At 43.3% G+C, this 27,403-nt stretch overlaps 2 protein-coding genes across 2 annotated transcripts in view; both read left to right on the top strand.

Annotated features, from left to right (window-relative positions):
* Positions 1-5,873: 5,873 nt before the first annotated feature.
* Positions 5,874-11,355, top strand: trim45 (tripartite motif containing 45; the record flags this gene model as incomplete). The annotated part of the gene is given in 9 exon segments (XM_083902872.1): positions 5,874-6,072; positions 6,075-6,345; positions 7,203-7,491; positions 7,563-7,708; positions 8,705-9,021; positions 10,415-10,544; positions 10,616-10,730; positions 10,815-10,941; positions 11,047-11,355. Coding segments are annotated over 9 exon segments (1,752 nt in total). The 3' UTR covers positions 11,205-11,355.
* Positions 11,356-20,589: 9,234 nt separating this feature from the next.
* The window catches only part of man1a2 (mannosidase, alpha, class 1A, member 2), a gene marked incomplete at its 5' end in the record, with an annotated part of 113,981 nt that continues 107,167 nt past the window's right edge, over positions 20,590-27,403 (top strand). Inside the window, one exon of the mRNA XM_083903210.1 lies at positions 20,590-20,903. Coding sequence (XP_083759336.1) covers positions 20,590-20,903 — 314 coding nt within the window. The remainder of the gene's footprint in view (positions 20,904-27,403) is intronic.

Here is a 27,403-nt window from a genome sequence, read left to right as displayed (position 1 = left end):
AATTGGGTGAATATAAGTGAAGATTCACTCATATTCACCAAAGTCACAAGATAACACAATTGAACGTACTGATGAAGCAGCAGTTTTTCAATGATTTTCTCAATGGACTCTGGTACGGCAGCAGAAGAGTGAGTGGTCATTTGAGTTTTTCCTGACCTCCCTGAATATCTCGCTCTAGGTTTTGGCAGACCTTTCAACCAGATAACGGCAGAGGAGATCCGGCTTACGGCCAAGAGGACTGCGCGGTGCTCCGTCCAAGGGTGAACTTTAACAGGAACTGGAACGACCTGCGGTGCGACGCCCTCCTGTACTGGCTCTGTGAAAAAAACACATCGCTGTTCGTTGATTTTTTAAAGTAAAGACGTTAAAGATGTTTTGTGATGGACACTTCGTGTGACATTAAGTCTGTTCCACACTAGAGGAATCCTGAGGAAACGCAGACTAGACGATCCAGTCTAGCGTGCCAGGACCGCACACTTGGTGTTCCAGGACGGAGATTCTCAGAATCTTGCGTGATTTAACGGGACTTCAGAATGTTACCAGACATGGAGGGGGGACTGTCATTTCAAAGCTGTGGATGAAGTCATGGCTGAGAAGACAGAATCAACTTGGTTTGTACAAGTTATGGTTCCACATAAAAGTACGCAACATCCATTTCCCAAATCGGAAGGGACCACGATAGCTGTTATCTGTGGATGAAGTCATGGCTGGTCAACTTGGTTTGTACAAGTTATGGTTCTACATAAAAGTACGCAGCATCCGTTTCCCAAATCGGAAGGCACCCACGATTGTCGAAAAGGCCAGATTGGGTCAACAGTTGGGCCAACTATCTTTGATTTGTATGTACCTGAAATTTTGAAATTCTGTCACTTGTGCTTCCTCAAAAGCTGTGGTTCTTCTTGGTTTTACATTAAAAACGCATGATATTTGTATATATATATTCTGTTGTGTCACATTCAATGTCGTTTGTTGTCGCCGGACTGGTACAACATCCCGCTACGTATCTCGTTGACACGGCCATCGGGCACATCCCACACCCTGCCTACCAGGTAAAGGTACTGAGTCGAAACACACAAGCCTGACCTGCCAGATTATCTCTTTTTTGGGGTGTGTCGCGATGTTTGATCGTAAAATTACTTCACCTTGAGTAAAGTGCTCCTTGCATTCCTTCGCCCTGAGCCATGTTAATTATCTCGTCAGTCGGCAGAACCCAATATACCGTCCCCACGATGCCGTCCAAATAAACGATTACCTCTATTTAGACATACAGTGGAGATTTAAGGGTTCATGACAGATGATTGTGCGGGACTTGTTTTACCAGCCTGGTGCCATTCATTTAATGAGAAAACTAGTTACCGAGACAGTGTGTCAACAAGTGGGAGGCCTACGCCTTAAAGGTAATATTGACTTATGGTGTTGTGAGAGGAGCTAACAGGCAAAACAGGAGGCTGTCACTCTGCCAAAGGCAGCAGAGATCTGCTCCTCTCAGACGGAGTCTGGATATTCGGGGGAAATGGCATGAATTTGTGGGGGGTTTTTAAACCACAGGATCAGATCGTTTCTCCCTTCTTGGGGGCTTTTATTTTGGAGCAGCCATGGGCATTCTAAGCAGGATCATCTTCTGCAGGTGTGGTCATCAGGTTTGAGTATGTTCTCTACGTGAGCCGATTGTGTTTAGCCCGTATCAGTTATAGTATCAGTTATTCCCACGGAAACTTAAAAGTTCTTACAGGCTATTTCTAGGATTTCAAATAGTAACCTATGATATTTCCTGAAAGGTTAAACATTAAAGAGTTTGTTCTTGTAGCTTCTGAGCTTGTTTAGCCTCTTACAACAGTGCAGTGTTGGTACTTCTTGTAATTGATCGCTCTAATTTGACTTGTTTGCTGCTCTACAGAACATATCTATGATCGAGTACTAGCTAATTTGAGTCTACGAGTCTAGTATTATTGAACAACAATCTACAACAAGGCTATTCAACTTCAGGCCCGGGGGCCAGATCAGGCCCTTCACGCAATTTGGACCGGCCCGCGGCCATGCTAAAATAGCCTATTGTGGCCATTGCACCTTAATGTTGTTTATATTGTTACCTCTAATTTTGCAAGAGCCAATTGGGACTGTTTGGTGACCTGAATGTTGGTGGTTTTGTTGCTTACCTTTTTAGCACAAAACTAGCAGCAATTTCATTAAAGATGTGCTAAATAATTTAAAACATTTTGTATATATTTGTATCCGTTTACTGTACGTGTAACACAAAATACAGTAGTACAGGGGTTGACCGGCCCACTGGCTGGACAGCCTTCCAAAAAGCTAGTTGAATAGCCCTGATCTACAAGAATCCTGCCTGTTTTACTGTGAAATGACGACTGCCTACTTCACACGTTTCCATCTTTGTGTTTCCCTCAGCATGATCATCATCATCTTCGTGTTCGCCCTTCTCATCGTTCTCATCTTATGCTTGGTCTTCTCAAGTAAGACTCATGGACACTCAAGAGTGTTCAGCAAACATTGCAGCGTCTTCAAATGCTAATCGCTAAACTATTTTCATTTTTCGTGAATCTGTTTCTGCGCCCCTCCCGTGACAGAAGCCCCGTTCGGCGCGTTGAGCACGAACACGGCGCCCGTCGGGAATCTTGGCGAGGACCAGCTTCTCAGCTGCTACCTGCCGTTGCTCGAGCTGACCCAGGTTTCCGTCGCCTGGGAGAAGTCGGGAATATCGGGGTACGTTTACAAGCACACCAAAGGATCGGCGAACCTCCAGAATCAGAACTCGCAGTTCAGAGGGAGATCACAGCTCTTCCCTCGCGACTTGATCCAAGGAAACGCCTCCCTGTTGCTGAGGCAGGTGAGACGCGACGACGAGGGCGAATACTACTGCAGCATCAGCTCCGCTCAGGGCGGAGGAAGAATCACCGTCTCGCTCAGAGCGGCAGGTAGATTGGCTCGTCTTTCCGGTTTCAATGCGTTTGCTTTGAAAATTATTCTTTTTTTTAGAGAAATGTCAACACTCATCATCATACCAACTTAGCATTTATTACCTCAACTAAGGTTATGTTCTCATGGTTTATCTGTGAGTTTGTCCTAGTTTTAGCAACTTACCGTGTGCACATTTTGGCAAGAATCTCCCCGAAATAAAATGATAATGATAATAAAAGTATATATCTATCAAAACTCATCGGATTCGAATGATGAAATGTGATATATGTATGCAGGACCAGACACTCTACCATCAGACTAAGTTTCATCCACATCTGATCCAGATTGCAGATTTGGCGGCTATGTCCATGCTGCTAGCTTCTAGCTACTGTAGATGATGCTAGCTAGGGGGTCGTACCTATGTTCCCCGGGTTTTATGTTCCCCGTTTTTCCCAAAAAAGGTCCACTTTGTATGTGACAGGGGAACATAGGACCCTTTTTTTGAAAAAGGGTAGGGTTAGGGTTAGGGTTAGAGAAAGGGTCCTATGTTCCCCGGTCACATACAAAGCGGGGAACATAGGACCCGGGGAACATAGGACCCAGGGAACATAGATACGGTCCCCTATTGTAGTTGCCAGCTACTCTTGCTTTTAGCTACTGTAGCTGTTAGCTTGTGGTGAAAAGAATATAGCTAATGTTTATTGATCTTGTTATGGGCATTTTATAGTCTTTAGATTGACAAACATGTCTAGTTATCAAAAAATATATATTTTGAGGTATCATGCTGTCAAATTGGATAACCCTTCAACTCCCTTATACTCACTTTTTGTCTATTTTGTCTGGATTTGTGACTCCACTTCTATCGTTTCAGCGTTCACAGCCCCCACGTTTACGCTCAAAGACGACGCCCTAGTCGCCGAGGCGACCCGGTGGTTCCCCGAGCCCAACGTGACGTGGACGACCGCCGAACACGAATTCCTGCAAGGGGACACGTCCATGCTCGAAAGCCCTTTCGGAATATACAGCCTCGCTAGCACGTTGCAGCCTGTCAACAAAAGCGGCACCTACCTGCTGAAGATTGAAAACGACCTGGTGACCTCGGTCGCCACGGCACGTTTAACAGGTATGACTTCAAATTTGCTTATTAATCAATTTTTTTTTTTTTGTCTTGTATTTGTCAAGTTAGATTACATTATATTGTTAATAGACTTGATATTGTAGTAACTGTTTTTAATATCTATATATGCATATATGTATATATTACTTAATTTCTTATTAGATTAATTATTACTTATTTTCTGGACCAAATGAAATAATCGACAGATTATTCAATTTAAGAAAATAGTTGCAGGTCTAGTTAGTTTTGCTTTAAGCCACTTGCTGCTAGCTACTCTTATTTTTAGCTACTGTAGCTGCTAGCTAGTGTAGCTGCCAGCTACTCTTGTTTTTAGCTACTGTAGCTGCCAGCTAATCTTGTTTTTAGCTACTGTAGCTGTCAGCTAATCTTGTTTTTAGCTAGTGTACCTGCCAGCTACTCTTGTTTTTAGCTAGTATAGCTGCCAGCTACTCTTGTTTTTAGCAAGTGTAGCTGCTAGCTACTCTTATTTTTTAGCTACTGTAGCTGCTAGCTAGTGTAGCTGCCAGCTACTCTTGTTTTTAGCTACTGTAGCTGGCAGCTAATCTTGTTTTTAGCTAGTGTAGCTGCCAGCTACTCTTGTTTTTAGCTAGTGTAGCCGGCAGCTAATCTTGCTTTTAAATGATTGTTATTTTAAATAAATATATTTTTCTTCTTCAGAGACTGGTGTGGCGGAACAGTCGTACTTCACCTTCGGCGTGGCCTCATCGCTGCTGCCGTCACTTCACCTGAGTATTACGATCGCCGTCCTGTGCGTCTTTTACGTGACCTAACAAATGACTGAGAAATGAAACTATGGGACTGAATGAGCACTTGACGTCACACTGTGACAGCGTAAGAAAATATTGGTTGTGAAGCAGATCGTCTACAGTGACAGACTCTGCCATTGACCTCAGACAAGGTTTTATTTGCCAAAAACACAGTTTTAACCGTGCAAACAAGGCACCACACCTTGTTGGAAGCTCATCTCTAAGTTGCATATTTGCTCTGCAAACAACACGAGTGCTGAAAGGGAAAATAACAATTGCGTCTGCTGTTTTTAAGTCACCTCGTAGTGACAAGCATTGTGCGTTGTTGTCGGTTTTTTTGCCCTTTAATTTGCCAACATGCAACGCTGTGTACATACCTAGATAGACAACACATTTATTGAAGAAAATGCACAATTTTCGAGTTGGAAATCGATTGCCAAGCAAGCAAATGCTGAAAACTGAGACGCTGAGAATGGATGGAAATGACTGACAAAAAAAGAGACCATTATTCTGTGCATATGTTGTATTTGTGTTACTGTATGCACTTTTTTAGAATAGAAAAGAATTCGAGGAAATTAGACATAATTATTCTTATAAACATCGAATAAAAATAGAATAGGATAAAAAAAAATGTTAAAATGAAATGAGTGTAATAAATAATAAATATTTTTTTCTAATTTTATTCTATTTCAATGCACTTGTATGTGTACACGGCAATAATAAACACCGACTGTGCTCTGATTCTCAATGTGCTAATCTCTTTCCCACCAGTAGAGGGAGACACTTCGGGTCCCAGCCTGGAAGTAAAGTGTCGGGGACCACCTCTCCAGGCGGGGTGAGGTCCCTCATTGGTCGGTGGTGAGTGCGAGTGTGAAATGTCCCACGGAGCGTGAACGCAGCACAGAGTCCCCCTGAAGACGATAAAGTTTTCTTTTCTTTTTTAACGTAAAAGTGAATTATTATCACATCGTAGACGGTTTAAAGTAGACGTCACAGTGCTTTAAAGTGTTTTTATAGTGGACTTTAGTGGAGGGGGGTTTGTTTCTGACAACTAAACGGCGAAAACAGCAGGAATGTCGCGGCGCAGTGACCGGAAAGAAAACTCGTCGACGCCGGAACGCGAACGCAACGGAGCGTTGTTCGTGAACCCGAGGGCGGTGTGTAACGCGTGCAAACGCCTGTACCGGGACCCGAAAATCCTCCCGTGTCTCCACACCTTCTGTTCGGACTGTGTCGCTCAGCTCGAGCCGTTTTCGGTGTCTTCGCCGGGGGAGAAGACGGAGGAGGAGGAGGGGGCAGCGGCAGCGGCGTCGGCGGCACCGGCACTGTCACGGTGCTCTGTCCGGACTGTGACTCCGAGGTGGAGCTGCCTCCGGCGGGACCGGCCGGACTGAGCACCGACCACCTGGCGCTGGACGACGTCTTCCTGGAGACTCTGGTGACGGACGGCCCGCTGGGATGTGACCTCTGCGGGGAAGGAGGCGCCGAGAGCCGCTGCGAGGTCTGCTGCGTCAACCTGTGCGAGTTCTGCTGCCAGGCACACAGGTGAGACGGTTCTGTTCGCCGTCGATTAATCGGTTTAATTAATCGAATAATCGTTAAAGCCATATTTTTATTATAATGTCAAATATTGCACTTTGAGTTTTCTGTTCCAGGGCTGCAACTAACAACTATTTTCATCATCGATTAATCTGTCGATTATTTTCACGATTAATCGAGTAGAACCAGAAAAAAAATCACTTTTAAGAAGCTGGAAAATCTTGTTTTAATCAATAATCAAACAATTAAAGGTGCATTATGTAATAAATGTAAAGCAACTGGCCTTAAAATCCTCCTAATATGTCACAGAGACTCAGGAATAATGTTCATATAACAAACTGAACTCACCAACAACAACAGTACAGACAAAATATTTGCATTAAAAAAAATATTTATGTTTTATGTTTTGAAATCATGTTTTGGCGTGTGGCGCCATCTACCGCCGTCTACCAATCATTGCAGTCAGTAGAGTCTCAGCTGCCGAGCAACCACGGGTTGCCAGTTACGTCAGAAAACGAAACCTAAAAGACCTCTGTATTTTGGAATTTGAATGTAGTAACCGTTTTTGGCCACATTCTTACATATGGCACCTTTAAACATGAAAATAGCTTCAAATCAAAAAAGTTGGCGATTAATTTAGTAATCGATTAATAGTCCATTCATCGATTAATCGTTGCTGCTCTACATATAAACATACTGTAGTTTAATCTCTAATGGACATTTCTGAGATTGTACTTTTAATCCATGTTATTTGACACATATAAACATACTGTAGTTTAGTTTAGTTGAATTCTGCCGTCTTCTATTCTATGTCGAGCTTCACACAAAGGTCACCGTTTGTTGTCCTCTGTTCTCTCCACCAGGCGGCAGAAGAGGACGTCGTCTCACTCGGTGCAGACTCTGAAGGAGCTGAAGTCTCGCGGGCGCCTCTGTCGCCCCGTCCTCTGCCCCCTCCACCCGGGCCAGGAGCTCCGCCTCTTCTGTCCGCCGTGCGACCTCGCCGTCTGCCTGGAGTGCGCCGCCACGCTGCACCGCGACCACCGCTGCTGTCCCGCGCGCGACGTCGCCGACCGCCACGGGGACCGCATCAGAGAGCTGGTGTCCGGGCGCCTGCGGCCTCTCCTGGATCGTCTGGAGGAGTCGGTGCAGAAGGTGCATCCGTATTTTTTTATTACCTGAGCATTATTTGACTTTTATTAAATATACACTTTCTCGTGCAACAGGTGGAAGTATCCCAGGAGGCTCTGCAGGCACGAGTGGAGACGACGGCCAGTGAGGTGAGAGCCTTTGCTCGAGGCTACGCCAGCGCCGTGGAAGCTCACTGCCTGTCTCTGCTGCGCCGCCTGGAGGAGATCCACGTCCAGCGCAGGTATGTAGTACACGAAAGACCTGAAGAGGTTCTCCTTCAATGTCAACATGGAGTAACATCTGCCAACCTGACCTCCTCAACTCTGTGGTTGTCGATGAGAAACGGGGACTTCTTGGTTTTTGCAGAATCAACAGAGGAAGGAAAAACAGATATGTACTTGTATATGTTCGATGGATTTATCGTCTCGTATCCATAAAACACAAACGTAATGTATTCTAACGTTTACAAGCGCGCTAAGGCTGTAGTCCGAGGCAACTAGACGTATAGATTCAGGAGTAATCGGACTATGAGTCGCATTATCCAGGTATGATAGTCCGATTAAGTCTAGCTCAATTTTAGTCGGACTAACTTGTATTGCTTGCTGATTTTTGTCTTAGTCCGGCTAAAATCACTTTACTTTTAACATGCAAAATAAACGCACTGACTCAGATTGGTCCAATTTTGGTCAAGTGGATTAACCACTGACCAGTTCCAGCCCAAATTAGTATTTTAATAACAATAAACAATTTTATTGACACATAATCTATTCCTACTGGTAAAAAAAAATGTTTAAATCCTGACCGTAAATGTGTTTTTGACTATGCCACGTGACTCGCGGTGTTTCATGTATACAGCTAAGGCTTAGCATAGCTGTTAGCCGTGAATGTTTCTTAAAAAATCCTACTTTTTTTACAACTTGGTCTCCTTAAACCTCACTTTTGAATTTAAACCAGTGTAAAAAAAGTAAAAGTCGAATCAAAACAGAGATTTGAGAAAAGTAGCGGTCCAAGGATAGATCCCTGAGGCACTCCATGCTTTTCTTTTGTGTACGGTGATGTTTTGTTATGATAAAAAAAAACCACATTGCATTCTACCATACTGTGAGCAGTGTGCAAAAACATCCCAGCAGCTCCATCTGGGTTCAGAATTTGCTGCTACACCCCTCTAATTTTAGTGTGTAAGAGGTGTTTAAAGCTAATTTGACAGCTTGACCCCCCCCCCTCCTGCTCCGGTCAGGAACCAGCTGCATCTGCAGAAGGCTCAGCTGAAACAGGCCCTGCTGGACGTGCGAGGAGGCGTGGACTTCGCCGAGCGGCTCCTGAGCTGCGGCTCCGACGCCGAGGTCCTCAGCGCCAAGGGGGTGACCCTGAGGAGGTTGACCGACCTGGCGGAGAGCAGCTACGACCCCCACCCGGCCGCCGTGGCGCCCGACGACTGCAGCGGCATCCGCTTCGTGCCCGGGGAGCCGGCGGGCGAGGTGGACGCGTACCCGGTGGTCGGGGTCATCAGCTCCAAGACGGTGGACCTCAGCAAGTGCACCATCGAAGGGGAAGGTAGGAGAGACTTTAGGGGTTAGCGTTAGGCTCTAAAAACGAGGCCGTGAGGCGTCGTGGTCTGGAGACGTTAAAGACTGTCGTTAACCTCCTCTGCGCTTTGACTGCAGGACAAAAACATTCCTGCAAAGCTGCAGGAATGTGGAGGTGATTCAACAGGCCTGCAGGCTGCACACCACGTACTGAGGCAGTGTTTACAAACACACACACACACACACACACACACACACACACAGTACAGGAGACGAGTGACATGCAGCCACAGGATATTTTCAAACCACATGATTTTATTTAAACACCCTCAGGGTGTTTTTGTTTTCAAACCACCTCCAGCAAGGTGAATTTCGGACAAATATGTACAATTTATATCAGTGTTTGTGCAAAAACACTCGCTGGTAAGTGGACAAATACAGTGAATGCACACAAAAATGAAGGAAGTGCAGCAACGAATGCAAATTATCACTCAAATTATCACCCGACAAAGGGAGAAAAGGACCAGTAAGTCATATTCTAAGTGTCCCTAAGGGTGAATTTACCTTAAATATGAGAGAAAAAGTTTGCATTTTCAGAGTTTACATGAGTTCAAAGCCGTTTTGTTGTGTATTTACCATAATTTTTGGTATTTTGGAGCCGTTTTTACAATTTACAGCAAAAGGGAAGTTGTTTACTGCTGTGAATTTGATTTTTTTACAGGGGGAACTATTGTTTTTAAGCGAGACTGCATTATTATTAATCAATTTGGTTTTTTTTTTCCCCTCTAATTAAGCTAAGTTTTCAGGTTTTTCAGCGTATTAAATGTGAATATTTCCTGGTTTCTTTGCTCCGTGTCACAAAGAAATCGTTAAAACTGAATAATTTGGGTCTTGTGGACAAAAACGAGACATTTGAGAACGCCATTCCACATTTTCTGACATTTTCTGACCCAGAGTTATATGTTGTGATAGCTGGGAAAGGAGATTATTCCACACGTGACTTCAGAACGTTGTCTAATTTTCCTCTACGGTGCAGTCGTCGTTGTTTTTATGACGTTTAGGATTGATTACCAGACGCTGATTGATCGGCGCTTTCCGCCTCGAGCAGATGAAGACGCAGCGGCGTCGGCTCATTAGTCACCGGACGACAAACATGCGATTAAACGCGCATTAATCAGTGACGTGACAACGCGGCGACGACGGCGACGACGACAACAACAACAGCGAAACATGAGCAGATGACACGGACGGATCTGTGTCTCCACAGCGTGACGATCTAATGAAACACTGAGACGACGAACCTGACGCAGCAGCTGCCATATGTTCAGAGGGGGGAGTGGCTGATGTCGGCTGTTAGCGTGTGTGTGTGTGTGTGTGTGTGTGTGTGTGTGGTATAAACACTGACCGTGTCCTTTCCACAGGTCTTCACCTGGGCAGAGAGGGTCAGCGCGGTCACTTCACCCTGGTGTGCCGGGACACGGCCGGAGAGCAGATGACGCGAGGCGGAGAGCACGTCCTCGTCAGCGTCGTCGACAAGGAGAAGAAGAACCGGTGAGTTCCGGTTTAAATGTGTGATGTTTTCATGATGCTCTACGGCTAATTTTTCCCCTCCTCCCCCGCAGCACCGTGGAGGCGACGGTGGTCGACAACGGCGACGGATCCTACGGCGTTTCCTACACGGCCGAAGAGCCGGGGACCTTCTCTGTGTGGGTTTGTGTCCGAGCTCAACACGTCAAGGTAAAAAGAGAAAAGAAGAAGCATGTTTTCATAGTTTAAGTGATATTTAATGGCTTTACACTTTGGGGTGTGTTCTGTGTCCAGGGTTCGCCGTTCACCTTGAACGTGAAGAGGAAGACGAGGCGTCACGCTGGTACTTTCCACTGCTGCTCCTTCTGCTCCAGCGGGGGATCCAAGGAGGCTCGCTGCGGCTGCCCGGGAACAATGCCAGGTAAGCGGGAGAGAGAGAGAGAGAGAGAGAGAGAGCGTGACAAAGTTAGCAACCCAGAAAACCTGGCGTTTTAAGTGAACTTCCACTACGTCTCTTTGACCGCAGGAGGATTTAAAGGCTGCGGTCACAGTCACAAAGGACACCCGGGAAAACCCCACTGGTCCTGCTGCGGCTGCACCGCGGAGCAGTCCGAGTGTCTGCCTCCGAGCGTGTTAGCCGCCGTTTCGGCGCGCGGCGGCCACCTCCGAACGGTGGAGCTCTGAGGAAGCGACGGCGACGACAAGGTTAGAGCAGCAGGGGGCGTCAGAGGAAGGAAGAGACGCAGTGACTGAGGCAGGACGTCCGAGTCACTATGTCTCTAAGGTTCTCGCCTCTGACGGACGCTAACAATGCAAACTTCAATGAGGCGCTCAGTGCCTGTGTAGTGTCTATAATCTGAATAATGTTACAGTTTGTAAAGTAGACGTATAAATCTTTACGATTTAAAAACTAGAAAACCTCATTTTATTTGTGGTCCAAGGTCTTCACATTAATAGGAACTGTGAAATATTTCCATTTCAATCTGACGCGTTTTCAAAGGGTAAATTTAAGTCTGTACGATGAAATAAACACATGTATTTTTCCATTTTTAAACTCTTTTTAAACTTGCTTTATTTATTTACTGACTAGAACTTTATTTTGAAGCCAAATAATGACTTAAATTTAACTAGTTTTTCACCCTACGGCTATTTTTACCAGTGCATTTCCTTATTTGTGGATATTAACATTGAGAGAAAGTGGATAAAATTATGTGTTAAAATGTGAGGTCTGAGAAGAAATATTTTGCTTGACAATCCCTCTGCAAACCACCGGGTGGCAGAAGAGACCTGTTATTTCCCACCTCCTCTTCCAGAACCACTGATCATCATGTCATCCTCTCTCTAGCTTTATTCATCATTCATTATCAGCATGTTTTTTTAATGTATTATTTTTTATCTGTGTCGTCCTGATATATATATATATATATATATATATATATATATATATATATATATATATATATATATATATATATAAAAAAAAGTGTGTCACTGCTAAAAAAACGGTCTATGGCGCTCTGGGACTGTCGGTGTCGGAACAGCGTGATGAACCCTGTTCCACTAAAACCGTTCCGCGGAAGGAAACGGCAATGTCAGCGGCGTCGCTACTTCATCAAACACGCTAACGGTTCGGTCACGGTTTTACGGGCGGAAACTGGAGGTCACTGCAACCACACACACACACACACACACACACACACACACACACACACACACACACACACACACACACACACACACACACACAGGTTTGTACAGCTATTCTACTCAGGACACTGCACTGGGTTATCCCTTATCTTAACTATAACTAATTAATGACTAAGCCTAAGCACAATTTAAATCTTAGGCCTTAAAAATTTAACCAGATACCTGGAAAATGATGTTCTGCCTCATTAGGACCAGGTTTTGGTCTCCGTGAGGACTACAGGTCCTAAAGAGGTAACAAATACAAGAACACACACTTTCTATAGCCCCTTAACCATCTTACCTAAATGCCTAACCCTAAACCTAAACCCAATTCTAACCCCAAACTCAAAAAGTCTCAATACCAGGACACCAGAACCTTACCCTAACATTAACCCTAATTCTAACTCTTTATCCAAGTCCTAACTCATAACCACTTCATGCCTAACCCTAACTTTAACCTAACCACAATTAAAAGCTTAACCCTAAACCAGGTCTTAACCCATAAACAGTTATTTTTAAGTTGTGACTGGATGTGAGGACCACCTGAATTTACAAAAATGTCCTCACAGAGATTTATGGATTGGATTTATTTGGACAGCCTAAAACAAAACCTTAACCTAACCACAGGTAAACATCTTAACCCTGAACTTTACTTTGTAGAGGTTCTGCTGCCTCGTGAGGACCAGGACTTTAGGATATAGGCCTCCACGAGGACGACGGGTCCCAAAGTGGTACCAAAATACAAACACGGTACGGTTCAAACCCGTACGTTTTCAAATTGTCTCGGTCCAAACCGAGCCTGTACTGTAACGAGTTGGACGACGAGCGCATGTTAACTTGCTGCGTCTCCTTCTGCTTCTGTTGCCGCCGTGAACCCAGAGAGCAGCACCGGTCTCGTAAACCCCCTTCATCCACCATTGAGCGCTCGAGTATATGTACCTTGTAATTGAGAGAACCAATGATCATGATACAATATTGTCTCACTGGTAGAACACACACACACACACACACACACACACACACACACACACATTCTTGTACTTGCTGCATACATTTCCACTTTATAAATCAACACAATTACAAATATCTACTTCATGAATGACATCTACAAAGAACTACTGGTTGCAGTACCATAAAATGTCTGCAGGTGGAGCCCCAGAGAAAAAGGGCTAGAAAACTTTTTCGATTTTATTTTATTTTTAAAATTTTTGGTCCAAAATTTGACAAAAACGTCATACTACACTATGTCGGCCAAAATTTAAAAAAGAATTTGACAAAAAAATTTTGGTCCAAAATTTGACAAAAACGTCATAAATTTTTTTTCAAATTCTGGGTCACATTTTTTTTCAAATTTTGGGTCAACAAATTTGTTAAGATTTTGGGTCAACATTTTTTTTTTTAATTTTGGATCAATTTTTTTTTTCAAATTTTGGAAGACATACTATTTTATGTATGTCTTATCTATTTTATGTTTTATGTATTTATATTATGTCTTCCAAAATTTGAAAAAAAAAATTGATCCAAAATTAAAAAAAAAAATGTTGACCCAAAATCTTAACAAATTTGTTGACCCAAAATTTGAAAAAAATGTGACCCAGAATTTGAAAAAAAATTTACACAAAAATTGAAAAAAAAAAATTGACACAACATTTTTGGTCCAAAATTTGACAAAAACGTCATTCTATACTGTGTCGCCCAAAATGTGAAAAAAAATGTACCCAAAATTTTTGGTCCAAAATTTGAAAAAAAAAATTATGGTCCAAAATTTGAGAAAAAGTCGTCCAAATTAAAATTTTTGCCAAATTGAGTATAGCATGTTATAGCAACCTAAGGAAGTGATTTCAATGAAAACAAAGTGAGGACCGGCCAAAATGTCCTCACTCCATAAAAATTACCTCACTTTGTTGGTTTAAAACCCTCACTGGTCCTCAGTATGCTGCAAGTACAAGAACACACACACACACACACACACACACACACACACACACACACACACACACACACACACACACACACACACAGCCTGTCTTCCATTGCCCACAGAGGGTCAAATAAACGTTTAATCTGGGTTAATAACCCTGTGTTGCGTGCTGGTATTGTAAGGAAAACACGAGTTGTGTGACATCATATCTTCACTTCTCGGTAAACGTAGGAGACTAAAATACAAGTTAATGGAAAAATAAATGGATTGAAAGCCAGACTAAAAAGGTCGGTCTTCAGTCTGCTTTCACCCTCACTGACTAGGCCATCAAACCCAATCAGGCCTCCATTCTGAGGCTGACTCACTGTGATACCCATCAGAAGAGGAGGTTTTTTTTTTGGTTTTTTTTCACACTGATTACAACACCACACCGCTCGCTGCCCGCTAATTCACTCGCTGATGGGGTTTCCTGAAAGTCAGACACCCTAAGTGGTCCTGATGCGGCAGCCAGAGGCAGCTAAAGGAACCCCGGCTGATGGACTCTGTAGTGCTAGTTGTCTCCAAACTGAACAAAAAAAATTGCTGGATGCTGTTGTCTGTGGTTTTTACTGAAATGTGCATTGACCAGCCGCCTCCCCGTACCCCTTAAAAAACAACGGGCCATTTGCAATGACATCTCAGTAGAAAACCTCCCTTAAAGGGCCCCACCTCACTTTAACCTGTGTGTAGTTATAGTTCTGCAAGTTGGAAAATGAAGAGGATTATTTACACTGTAATGCATATATTTTTTTACTAAGTTTATATAAGTTTTTTCAGTTATTTACAGTATTTTATTGTTTTATGTATTTATATTGTTTTATAATGTGGGTTCTTTACAGTGTAATGTTTTTTACTAAGTTTATATAGTTTTTTTAAAGCTATTTACAGTATTTTAATGTTCTTTACATTTATATTTTCACATACTTTTTAGATGACAAGGTTTTTCCATGTTATTTCATTCATTTTGGAAAAAAAATTATTTTGAACTCGTACATTTATACATTTTTCGTTTGTGTCAGATTATTTAGAACATAATGGTGACGAACACTGGTTGGAAGGAAGGGCCCCCCCCTGGGGAATTTTTGCTTAGGGCCCCTACAGACTCTAGAATCGCCCCTGCACAGAAGACATACTAACGTAATTTGTCGGTAGAGGTGCTAAAGGAAGCTACTTGAGGTTAGCAGAGCACTTTCCATAGCGCGAGTAGCTAATATTACAGCTAAAGCGACGGTGATGTGACGTCTGCTGTGTCCACTATTGTCGGTTGTCTAAAAAAGAGAAGATAATTGGCAGAGGAGGCAACAACCTTGTCCAAGAGCTCTCGATTGGCGCTAAACGCATAAAAGATGATTTGAGTGTCTCGTCCCAGACAGTACTTTAAAACTGTTTGATGATCGTCATGTTTTCGTTTTTTTTTTCCCTCCACAGCCACTTACTGCTGCTTCAGTCCCATAATTTGTACCTATACGGTGAAAATGGTGGGTTTTTAATGTTTATGCGGTCGAACTTGTTCTCTGCCCCTTGTTTGAAGTCTCTCCCGCAGAGCGTCACCTTTTGTGGGTCTCGTCGAGTCTTTGAAGCAGGTTTTGTGGCCCCGCGCCCAAGTCCACGCCGCAGGACAGCCCAGCGATTCAGCGGGAGGTGAAGTGTCATCGCTGAGGTTTAACAAATTACACCCTTCACTTGCGGAGAAAGCCGAGCGAGCTCTTGGCTGGGAGCTGCGTTCTTGGCCGCGGGTGAAGGGAAAAAAAAAACCCCCCAGAAAGAAACGCTCCTGAAAGCAAAGTGACACCTGTCTCATATTCAGCAGTGTGTCTCTCGGTCCGGAAAGAAAAAGAAAAAAAAAGAAGACAGAGGAGTCATTGTTACCAGGGAGGGAGAAAAAAGCTTGTGGCTTACACTCGGGCACTGATATGATAAACTGAGTCCTTCCTGGACCACACGTCTCATGCTGCGTTTGATAGAGGAGAGTGCGTTTGATGAGATTATTCAGTTTTGTGCAGGGACCATGCATGATGTATAGGCCCCGGGCAGTGAAGTGAACGCTGCTGCTGCTGCTGCTGCTGCTGCTGCTGCTGCTGCTGCTGCTGCTGCTGCTGCTGCTGCTGCTGCTGCTGCTGCTGCTGCTGCTGCTGCTGCTGCTGCTGCTGCTGCTGCTGCTGCTGCTGCTGCTGCTGCTGCTGCTGCTGCTGCTGCTGCTGCTGCTGCTGCTGCTGCACATACAGAAGCTGCCAAAACATGACTTAAACATCAGCGGAATTTCTAACTCTGATGTCTCTTGTGTCAAGTGTTGTCACTCTGGCCATTTGTCTGACTATTGGTTTAAAGGTGCAGTATGTAAGATGGAAGCAAACCAACTGGACTTTACACAAGACTGTAATAATAATAATAATAATAATAATAAAAATATATATAAATAAAACTTTGCACGTAGTATGTTTTTGGATGTGATATCAATATGTTCACTCAATGAAAGTAGAATATATAATAATGTATCTTTTTTTATAGCTTGCTTTTAAAAAGCATATTTTTTGTGCTCAACGGTACAAATATGTGGTTGATGAGTAACTTTACTATGCTAAAGTGCATATTGCGTCTATAATTACATTCTCAAATATATAATAAAAATAATTAGAAAGTTGTGGCCTTTGATATGAAGTAATGAAATCATAAAAATGACGAAGAAGCCGCTTACTTCAATAACTAAGAGTCATATTATATTATATTGTATGTTGTATATAATATGTTATATTATATGATTTTGTCATATTATACCAGTACTCCTCTGTCAGATTAAGGGGAGTATATTTTATTGTATATTATATAATATATTATATGTATATTATATAATATATTATATGTATATTATATTATATATATTTTATTTTTTTACATCTATAATCAAGAATTCAGGGGTAGCACATTCTAATAGACCAATAACACCCCTATCAAATAATGCTCCCACTCATAAATGTAGTCATATTATGCCACTACTCACTCTATTATCACTGTAAGTGTAAGTGTAAAACCATAAGATATCATTTTTATAGGCTAGCGAAATACGAAAAAATAAAAATACGGAAAATATAATTTTTTTTGACGGAGCAGCATAATCTGGCAGAACGTCGGCCCTAAAAAAAATTCTGCGTAAAGGAAATTGACAGACAGTCCCTAACTCGGCAGGCTGAGTAGTCGATGCTGGAGCACCGAGCGAGCGCAGCAGCAGCAGCAGCAGCTCAGTCAGTCAGTCCGTCGCTGCAGTCCGACACAGCGGACACTCATCAACATCCTCCCCGCGTCCGCGGCGCTGCTGTGACGCCTTGGCGATTCTGAGCGGACGGTGGGCGGCTCGGCCGAAGCACTTTTACGGAGAGGAGGGGGATTTAACCATTCGCGTTGGACATGAGGACACCTGCTACAGCGGCTTCTCCCAGAAGGCGGACCGGGAACTGGCATCGATTTTCCCCGTGCAAATGAGAAAGGTGGTGATGCAGCAGCAGCAGCGGCGGCGGCGGCGGCGGCGGAGGCACAGCCGCCTCTGCTACACTAGAGACCGCGTCTGTCACTTCCTAGCCACCTAGGTTGGCTAGGTAGCTTAGCGTTAGCTAACTAGCCAACACCTCGGGCAGCTCGAGTCTTCATCACGGGACTGCTATTATGTCAATACGAGCTCATGACGGGATAATTTTTTTATACATATATTTAGAGCGACTTCTCCTCACGAGCGCCACCTGGCTGCCCGTTGTTGTCTCTCCCCCCCCCCCCCCCGGTTAGCCGCGGCTAGCTCTGACCGTTAGCTAGCGTTTTTGTGTCGGCTAAGAGAACGCTCTCGTACAGGCTGCCTCTGTCATCAGGGAATGAACTTGGTATTCAGTGAAGAGACTCCGAGACGTCGTAGCTCCGCGCAGAGTCGATGGAAAACTACAGGAGTCATTTAGCTCGGATATTATACTCCGTGAAACACATTTATTCCGGTTTAGCAGATAATCACCGGGTTTGTTTGTGTGTGTGTGTTTTAGGGGCTATAACTCGCTTCCTCTTGTGCATCACTTACAGCCACATATTTTTTGATTTCTGTTAGAAGGATTCAAACTCAGCTGTGGTGTAGAAGAAGATGACGCTTATTGTTATTTTTATGTCCTTTTTTCTTGTGCTATTTTCTCCATCCATTTTAAATGGTTAAGCACTTGGAAGCTGCTGCTGGGCAGAATCCATCACCTGCTTCATGTTTGATTTCCCCCTTTGCCAAAAGCTTTGTGGATGTGAAAACTAGGCCCAAAACAAACACAGGCAAATAGCGAAATGGTGGTGTTGATATTGTGCTTATTGGCTTAAAATTGACGACAATTACTTTGTATTATAGCTTTAAAAAATTGAGCATTTTCACAGGACACCGTGGAAACTTGTACTACTGTAAACGCCAATTCAAGATTGGTAGGTATTACTTTTTGCAAAACATTCGTTTTATTGTAGTTTGGAAGACGGGTTGTGGCACGTTTAACCGGATCAAAAACAAACAAAAGAAATTAGCAGCAGAATCCATCACCTGCTGCTTCATGTTTTTCCTCACGGATATTGTCATTTTGCAGTACTATTGTACCTATTGGGTTAAACTTTAGTGCAATTTCTTCGCAATATAGCAAAAAAAGGATGAAAATATGTACTTTATAAACCCCAAAAACTTTGTATTCACTTGGAAAATGCTGTTTTCATGATTTCCTCATTATATGGAGTTAAGAAACTCAAAATAGTCCACTTGTCGTTTAATTTAGTCATTGAATACTCACCGATTAGCCCTGGCAGTGTATTTTCCTACCTCCTTTATAATAAATTACCATCTCAATGTGAAAATGATCAATTATTCAGCACAACAATATACTGTATAGTAGAGGGGATTCAAGCTCAGATGTGATACCTCAGTGTTTCTGTGCGTGTGGTAGAAAGAATGGCGTTTGTTCGGTGATTCTCTCAGATTCTGCACGGCCTTTTTAAGCCTCTGGAAAATATGTTTTGTCTCTGCTCTCATGGCAAAGGATTACCTCTGTGTGTGTGTATGTGTCAGAAAGACCGAAGCCGATTACGAGGTATTTATTTGCCAAAGGACACGCTGATGGATTGGTTATTACTACCCGACGTTTCAGCTTTGACTCGATGTATGACGTACCTGACCGTTGTACGTGTGCGGTTGTAATTTAATGCCGTTGCACTCAGTGAGATGATATTATGACCCGGGCGGGGATAACAATGAAGGGAAAGCCGGGGGGGAAAAATCTCTTCTGTCGTGGCAGAGCACACTGTGGAGGCGGTACGTGGGTATAATGGGATCTCACGACCTGGGAGTTGACCACGTTCTAGTTGAGAAGTATTTGTTAGCGATACCAGACGTGTTGCTATGCTGTTTACGTTTGACATTAGGGGATTATCGTTAGCTTGCGTTAGCTTTCATATGCTCTCTGTTGTAAAGGATTAGGGTTAAAAAATGGAATTCTCTAACACTTATTTTATATTGTTTATCTGTCTCTTCTTAACTTGTGTATCTGGACAGCTATTTCCGTTAACTATCATGTTTTAAATTTGCGGAAAAAAAAACTATGTCTCCCATGATGACTGCGGGCTGCCACAGTTTAATCAAAGACCAGAAAAGCTATTCTGTCATGGCAGAGCACACTGTGGAGGTGGTACGTGGGTATAACGGTGCCTTCCATGGGTTTACATGGGATGCCAGGACCTGGGAGTTGACCACAGTCTAGTTGAGTAGTCGTGCTCACATAAACAGTGTAGGATTATTGTTGGCTTGCGTTAGCTTTCATGCGCTCTCTGGCTCCAGTGTATCTGCACGGCTGTTTCCGATTTAAATTTGCGATGATCACGTCCATGCTATCGCGCATCGTCAACTCGCTAACCTCTTCAGCTACCGTGCTACTGCAGGGCAAAAACCATTAAAACTAATACACAACCCACGATGAGTGCGGGCTGCCACAATTTAATCAATTATTAATCAATGACTTAGTTAATAGCCGAGATAACTGCTTTGATAGCTGATTAATTGGTTTGTTTTTCGGCTCCTTTTCAATGTGAATATTTGATGGTTTCTTTGCTCCAACGAATGTCCGTACGAATTTTAGTGAAATTTCATATCAAATGACGTGATTTAGAGGACGTTTGTAACGATGCTAACTTGTTCTGTCCCTGTTTTTGTCCAGAATCGTCATGACCGTTCTCCTGGTGATGCGTCGCTCCTTCACTAAAGGACCTCAGCGCTTCCTGGTTTCTGGACGTACCGACGCAGGGATGAGATAATAAAGTCGCCCGCCTGGTTTATGCTGCTACAACAACTGCCGCGGCGCTTTTAAAACCCACCCTCCCCCTTTCCCCCCCCCTGAACCCCTGCCCCTAGCTAAATTAATTTCAAGAGCGTAGAACATGACGACGCCGGCCCTCCTGCCGCTGTCGGGCCGCAGGATACCCACGCTCTCGCCAGGCGCCTCCTCGTTCCCGCACCACCGAGCGACGCTGAGGCTCTCCGAGAAGTTCATCCTCCTCCTCATTCTCAGTGCCTTCATCACCTTGTGCTTCGGGGCCTTCTTCTTCCTGCCGGACAATTCCAAGCACAAGCGATTTGACCTGGGCTTGGAGGACGTGCTCATCCCTCACATCGACCCGCCCAAGGAGGGCAAGCATTCCGCCGGACAGGTCGTCATACACGGACAAGGAGGACACGACGAGAACAGACACAGGTAAGAACAGCGCTGTCGTGTCTTCAGAAGGTTTGTTTGTCCTCGAGAAGGTTGATAAATGTGTGTAAAAAAACTAAAACATTACGTACTTTTTAGTAATTCTGAGGATTGTTTATTAGGGATTTCCGATATGCCGATATCGGGAGTCTTTGGGCCGATAACTGATACCAATATATATAAATTTTTACCTGCACCAAACTGTCATTTCATCTGTTCTGATTTGAAATTAACATAATATTTTTGCAAAATCATGTCTCAGAAGTCAAGAAGTAGCCTATTCAGCCTCCTGTTTCGGTCATTAGGCCATGTTTGACTTGTTTGCCGATACCTGATAATCCAGTTTATAGTCAATATGGTGCCAATATCATACCGATAAATATCATGCATCCTGATTAGTTTTGGTTAATTTTTGGTTCATTGCATTATTTGTTATATTTCTTTATGTTGTTTATTTAATACGGACAGCGCAAGTTATCATAGTACAACATCAACATGCTGTGTACATGCTAGTAGCTACATAGCTACTGCTAGATTCCAATTCCTGTCCTTAGTTTGGCCTTTTAAAGAGAGAAAATGGGCCAAAATATCAGAGAATGGCGGAGTAAGCTACTTTTAGAGATGCTACATCCACGTTCAATACTTACAGGAAGCTATATTAAGTAGTGCGATATTGAGTATTGCGATGTTATTGGTATTGTGTATCGCGTATCATGAAGTAATCTTCGTCATTGTCTTCTTAAGGTTGTACACAATGTGTTACAGTGCCCCCTACAGGCCTGGCACCTCCTCTGCGGTGTTGTTTTTGGGGGATTCTTGTGGACATTTCTTGAAAGTACGAGCGGTTGTGTAGGCGACGTCTCGCTCCCAGGTGGATTAGGCGTCGGTTACGTGTCGCATGTTTGCTCAGTGGCCTCAAAGAGCTCTGACTGTCACATCCAGTTTATTCAGCAGATTGTTATGACTTGGATGGGCGGAGTTTGACAAGTGATATTTGCTCCTTTTGTTAGTAGGTACACAGGAGTTCCTCCATCCTTCCTTTCCCCTGCGTCATCCTCTTACTTTCCTCTTCGCTCTGAATCCTTCAGCCCTTTTCTTGTGTCTTTGTTGGGTGTAACAGTTTTAAGTCCATGTCAAACACACTTCTTCTTTTTCTTCTTCCTTTCTTTTTTTTTTATCACCCCTGTTGTCGCCTCCTCGTCCTATAGGCGGACGTGGTCGAACTTGATGAGCTAGAACACGCTGGCTGTTTGCAAAGCCTTAGTAGCTGCTTAAACAGGCCTGGAAATGAGTGTGTGCGTGCTGTCGAGGCCAAAGATCTGGCTGAAAATTTGGCCGCGGCTTTTTACGCTCCACATTCGGAATGTCCAGCCGTTATTAGCTCCCTTTTTGTGCCTTCGCTGAATGAAGCCAGTGGCTTTAAAGGGAATTCTGCCACACTGAATACAGAAAAATCACAAATGGAAGGTGCTTTTTTCTTTTTGTCGCAGTGTGTTTTTACAACATTGGAACACATTCTTAACAACCATAAAGCCTGTGTTTATTTAATTGAGTCATTTTTCCAATTTGTTTAATTGAAATGGCGTAGATTATAGAGCTGAAAGTTGTCGATTCATTTAGTAATCGATGAATTATATTTTGATAATCGATTATCCGGTTAGGGTTAGCTAACCCAGACAAAACATCGTCATTTCCAGGTTTGACAAACACTAATCAACGTTTTTTTTTAAACATTTTGTAGACCAAACGATAGGGGTGGGGGGAAAAAATCGATTCACATAGGATTCACGATTCTAACCCAAACCCTTAATCGAGAATCGTTTGAATCAAGAATCGATTTTGAATCGAATCGTGACCCTAGGAATCGGAATCGAATCGCGAGCCACCCAAACATCCCTACCAGCGGTTCATCGACAGATTAATCCATTACTAAAATAACCTTTAGTTGCAGCTCTAGATCATAATTATATGGTACTGCAACCGATTCTTTCTCATAATCGATTCCTCTGTTGGTTGTTTTCTCGATTTAATCGAGTCAGAAAATCTCCACCAAACCATAACCATTCAGTTTTATTGATTTCTTTCTCACGTGGAGCAAAGAAACCCGGAAAATATTCACATTTAAGAAGCTGAAAAGCCAGAAAACTTGTTAAAAAAACGCCATTATTTTTAATAATCAATTAGTAATGAGTTGGCTGCAGCTCGGTGTTGTAAATGGGGCGTTGCACAAAAGGGAAAAATCCCAACTAATCACATATGCAGCGTGATATTTTTTTTTCCCCCGTGTTGTCTGAGATAAAATACATAAAAATGCCTAACGGAAGGTGGAGAGGATAATTTCATTGGGAAGGTGTGGTACATGCTGCTGAAGGAGGTCATTAGTTTTACTGAGAGCTGGGCAAGGTGTTAAAAGCAATTTCTCAAAGAGTTTCACAGTGGAGACTGAGACCGAGTGTTGCTTCCTCATCTCCTTGTGGCACCTTTTTTTTTTTTTTTTCATTTTTCCATCATGTAAGCTAAGCCCCTCTAGAGCTTTGGATGCTGCCCGCTTGTAATAATGTAATTATTATTGTCCGGCAACACAGGAAAGCTAAAACGTGACCTGGTTGCGAGCGTGGGATCCTTTTGTTCTTCGAATAGTGCGTTGTGAATTAGTTTTGGCCCCCAGGCGAGCGGCCGATGCGCGTTATAAGTGCACTTTTTTATTGTTCTTGGCTGTTGTTGGGTATTTGTTCAAATGAGATACCAGTTGGTTTTGGCAGAGAAGCTCAATCTCAAGAGACACGGCAGATATTTCATACCCCGGTGGTAAAGTGGAATAATATTGAAAAGGCAGAATCAGACAAAATTCCAGATTGCAGCCAAACCTCACAGATGTTATGAAAGTTCGTTTTTCAAAGTAAGAAGTACGTTTACTACTACTTATTTGAATGGGGATTGGATGGACCCAATGGGCTGAGGGTTACCCCCCTAAGCAAGTGCCGGTTCCAAGCCCGGACTAATGCGAGTTGTGGAACCCGGCGTAAAAAAACCTCTGCCATTTAGGTGAAATATCGCGATATTAGATCACTTTTGAGACACCAACTGACACAAATGAACCTTTAACTTTGTAAAATATCGTGATAATATTGTATCTTGACTTGAATATTGCGAATATCGCGCAATATTTTGGTGCAACCAAACGACCAAAGGGCTGCCTCTTTTGTCATTCCCCTAAGTAAGTGATCGTAAACGAGAATAAGGCGTAGGTAATTGTTTGTTTACATTAGAAGTAGAAGTACAAACAAACATAGTGTGTTTGTGTACACAGGCACGCATACGTTAAATGGTGTCATCGCTTCAACAGGTAAATGCTCGACTGTTTGCGAGTGGTTTCTCGTGCTGTCTGAGCAGTTTATTTGAGTAAATTAAATTGGGTGTGAATCCAGATTTTGTTGAATTCAAACGTGTTGTTTGTGCTGCAGTCGCCGCAGGTTCACTTCAAGCCTCTTCTAACAGCAATCTGTCTCGGTAAAAGCTTCAAATTGCCAAAAATGGTACTTAAAATATCGTTCGTATGCCGGCTGAGTGACTACTAAGGTATCGGTAAAGTGAAAATGTTCCCGAGATGATGAGTTAAAGTCTCGAGGAGGAAAAAAAAACGCTTTTTTGAGATCTCTTGGAATTAGTTTTATGCAGATGTTGGGGTGGTGAGCGTCGCGTACGCATTCAAGCGACGCGTTTATGTTTTTATTTTTTTCCCTCCCTGCTTAGAGCAGCTTGTGTAAAAATGTGTTTCCCATCGCTCCTCACTTCGGCTGCTTCAGCTGATCTTAAAATTATCGCCGAGCGCTCCAGAGGACGAGGGTTCAAACAGCCCGTGGAAAATGAGGCGCGCTAGCATTTAAAGAGACCCTCAGGAACGCCAGGCAGGCGCGTAATGATAATAATTTCACCTTTACTTTATTTGGCCACAGAACAATCCCAGTCCTCTATTCACAAGTTCATCTTGTTAATAGCTTTATAAAAACCTTCTCGAGAGCAAAGTTTTTTGTTTTTTTTGCCTGTTCGCCGAGGGGTTGGAGTGAATTTTTTTAGTTATTGACTGTAATTTAAAAAGCTTGGAAATATAGCTAAATATCTCCCTGCTTGGCCGTACTGAGTTGTTGTCTCCCTTTTAATAGCCGACAGTATTTTTGTCTATTTTTGGGCAACATCGACAAAGAAGTGTAAATCAAGAAGTTGAGGGTCGAATAATACAAAAATCAGAATAAAGCAAGTCGTCCAGGCACCGTTTACCAGTTAGCTCTGTTAGCTGCATTAGCTCGTTTTGCGCCGTTAGCACAACCGACAGTCGAACTGGAGCGGTCTGTTTATTAAACAAAAAAAGCAGCGCTACAAATAACCATCTGTTTTTAAAGTTTAGCGTTACTTTAGAGACTCGTTTTAACAATCGGGAGTCACGTAAACATGACGTCAGTGGTCATGGAAATGCGTTAACGTGCGTTAACGTTGACGCCGTTAACCGCCGCTAACGCGCCCAGCACTAAAAGCAAGCTTATAGATGAAGTAAAGAAACAAATCAGGGATCATATATGAAATTAAAGACGTGTCATGTTAAGATGTAACGGTAAACGCAATGGATAATGTCCCAAAATGGCTGCTGAAAAGAACGTAAATGTAGAAGAATATCGTTGAAGTTCATGATTTTCATTTTCACGAGATGTATAAAGCTAAAAGAGAGCTGGGGGCTAATCAGAGCTAACGATCGGCTAACGATTTTTTTTCTCGATCAAGCGAAAATTAATTTGTTTTTTAATGATTTCTTTGTGATATGGAGCAAAGAAACAAAGAATATATTGACATTTAAGAAGCTAAAATGATCAGAAATCTTGTTTTAATCGTGGAAAAAGCTTCAAACCGATCAAAATAGTTGGCAATTCATTTAGTAATCATTGAGTAATAGTTTCAGCTCTAAGCTATATACAATTCCATATACATATTATCTTGCGGGCCGAATTTAACTGTGTGGCGGGCCAGTTGTGGTCCGCAGGCCTCGAGTTTGACATGTAGTGCATGATAAAATATATCCTTTCCTAATTCCCCCCCCCCCAAAAATGACAGAATATATACTACAATGATAATATCTAGACACATACCGCCCTATAAATAAACCCCTGAAGCTGAAATGGATATTTAATTCCTGTCACTTACTCTCTCTCCTCTTTCTCCTTCAAGTCACCCAAATTTAATATTTCGTGTGCTGTTTCACGATATTTGACCCGCGCAGAGAAATAATCAACAACTTCGGTAACAAGTTGAAAGTTTTCAGGATTGCGATGACAGTTACGGTTCATCAAAAGTGCAGGAGAAGCCTTTGAACGTGTCCGATATTTGGATGATATCAATTTACCAATTTACGGCGGCGTCTAGCGCCGCACCGCGCCGCACCTCGCCGCACGGCAGTCGCTCTGACATTTATAGATTCTCTTGGATTCCGTAGCAACGAGTCTGTTTAGCGTTGCGCCGAATCGAGTTAAGTCTGCCCACATGAGGAAATTAGAACACGGGCGTTCATGCTGGTTCTTGTCAGAGTGTACGCTAGGCTACACAGGCGCGCCATCTGCCACCAGTGGTAACCACAGTAACCAGCGCTGGGCTGCACGCTCGTGAATATCCAGGCCTCGGTCGATGCATATTCTGTCCCGACGGTGTACATTAATGGTCGCCATCAACAGGAAAGTATGAGGGGTTTGCTGTAATTAAGGTTTTCCTCTGCCGTTGCAGCTTCATGTGCAGGCCGGGGGATTTTGCTACAGCACTAATGCACCAGTGTTAGTATTCTGCATCATCTTCACGGCCGACGGGGGGAAAAAACCGCCTCGTGCAGTTAAGGGACCGCTAAAGGCTGCACTGCAATATCCTGTTTGCTGAATGATTATTTCCCTCAACAGTCCACTAAATAACAGATCATCTAAGCGGCGCGGGGCTCATCCAGTGAACTTCATCGCGGGCTGTATTGCTGTGTAATGTAATGGCTGCAGCTGTGCTCCGCCTGTTATGTGGAAAACAAACGAGAGGCTGAACAGGACTCAGGAAAAGCAGAGGACCTGCACATACAAGAGGAAGTTGGGGAGAATTTGCAGAAGTTTCACCGACCGGGAACCCTAAAATGCTATTTTTAGTAGTGGAAAAGTCTCAAAACCCTAATACAGAACTTGGGGGAAAAACAATGATTCTTCTTCTTCTTATTCGATCCAGAGAGATATCGGATTAAAAAACATTGATGCAAGCCTATCTGGAGCTTGTCATTTTCAGCAATTCCAGTCGATAACAATGAAATGGAAACCGTACTACGTTGACTGTCGGGGGTTGATGTGTTTACAAGACGTTAGCAGCAGTAGCTCTGCTATGATGTATGTTCTTCAGCGGCGCTGTGTCTAAAAGACAGGAGGAGGCGGAGCTGGAGGTGGTCGGGCTGAAGATGCTGAAGATTTCCGTTGGGGAGCGACCAGGACCAGGAT

Source organism: Microchirus variegatus (genome assembly GCF_963457635.1).
Source record: "Microchirus variegatus genome assembly, chromosome: 16".
Classification (NCBI taxonomy): domain Eukaryota; kingdom Metazoa; phylum Chordata; class Actinopteri; order Pleuronectiformes; family Soleidae; genus Microchirus; species Microchirus variegatus.
The sequence above is the reverse complement of the archived record's forward strand: the minus strand, read 5'-3'. Positions and strand labels throughout refer to the sequence as shown.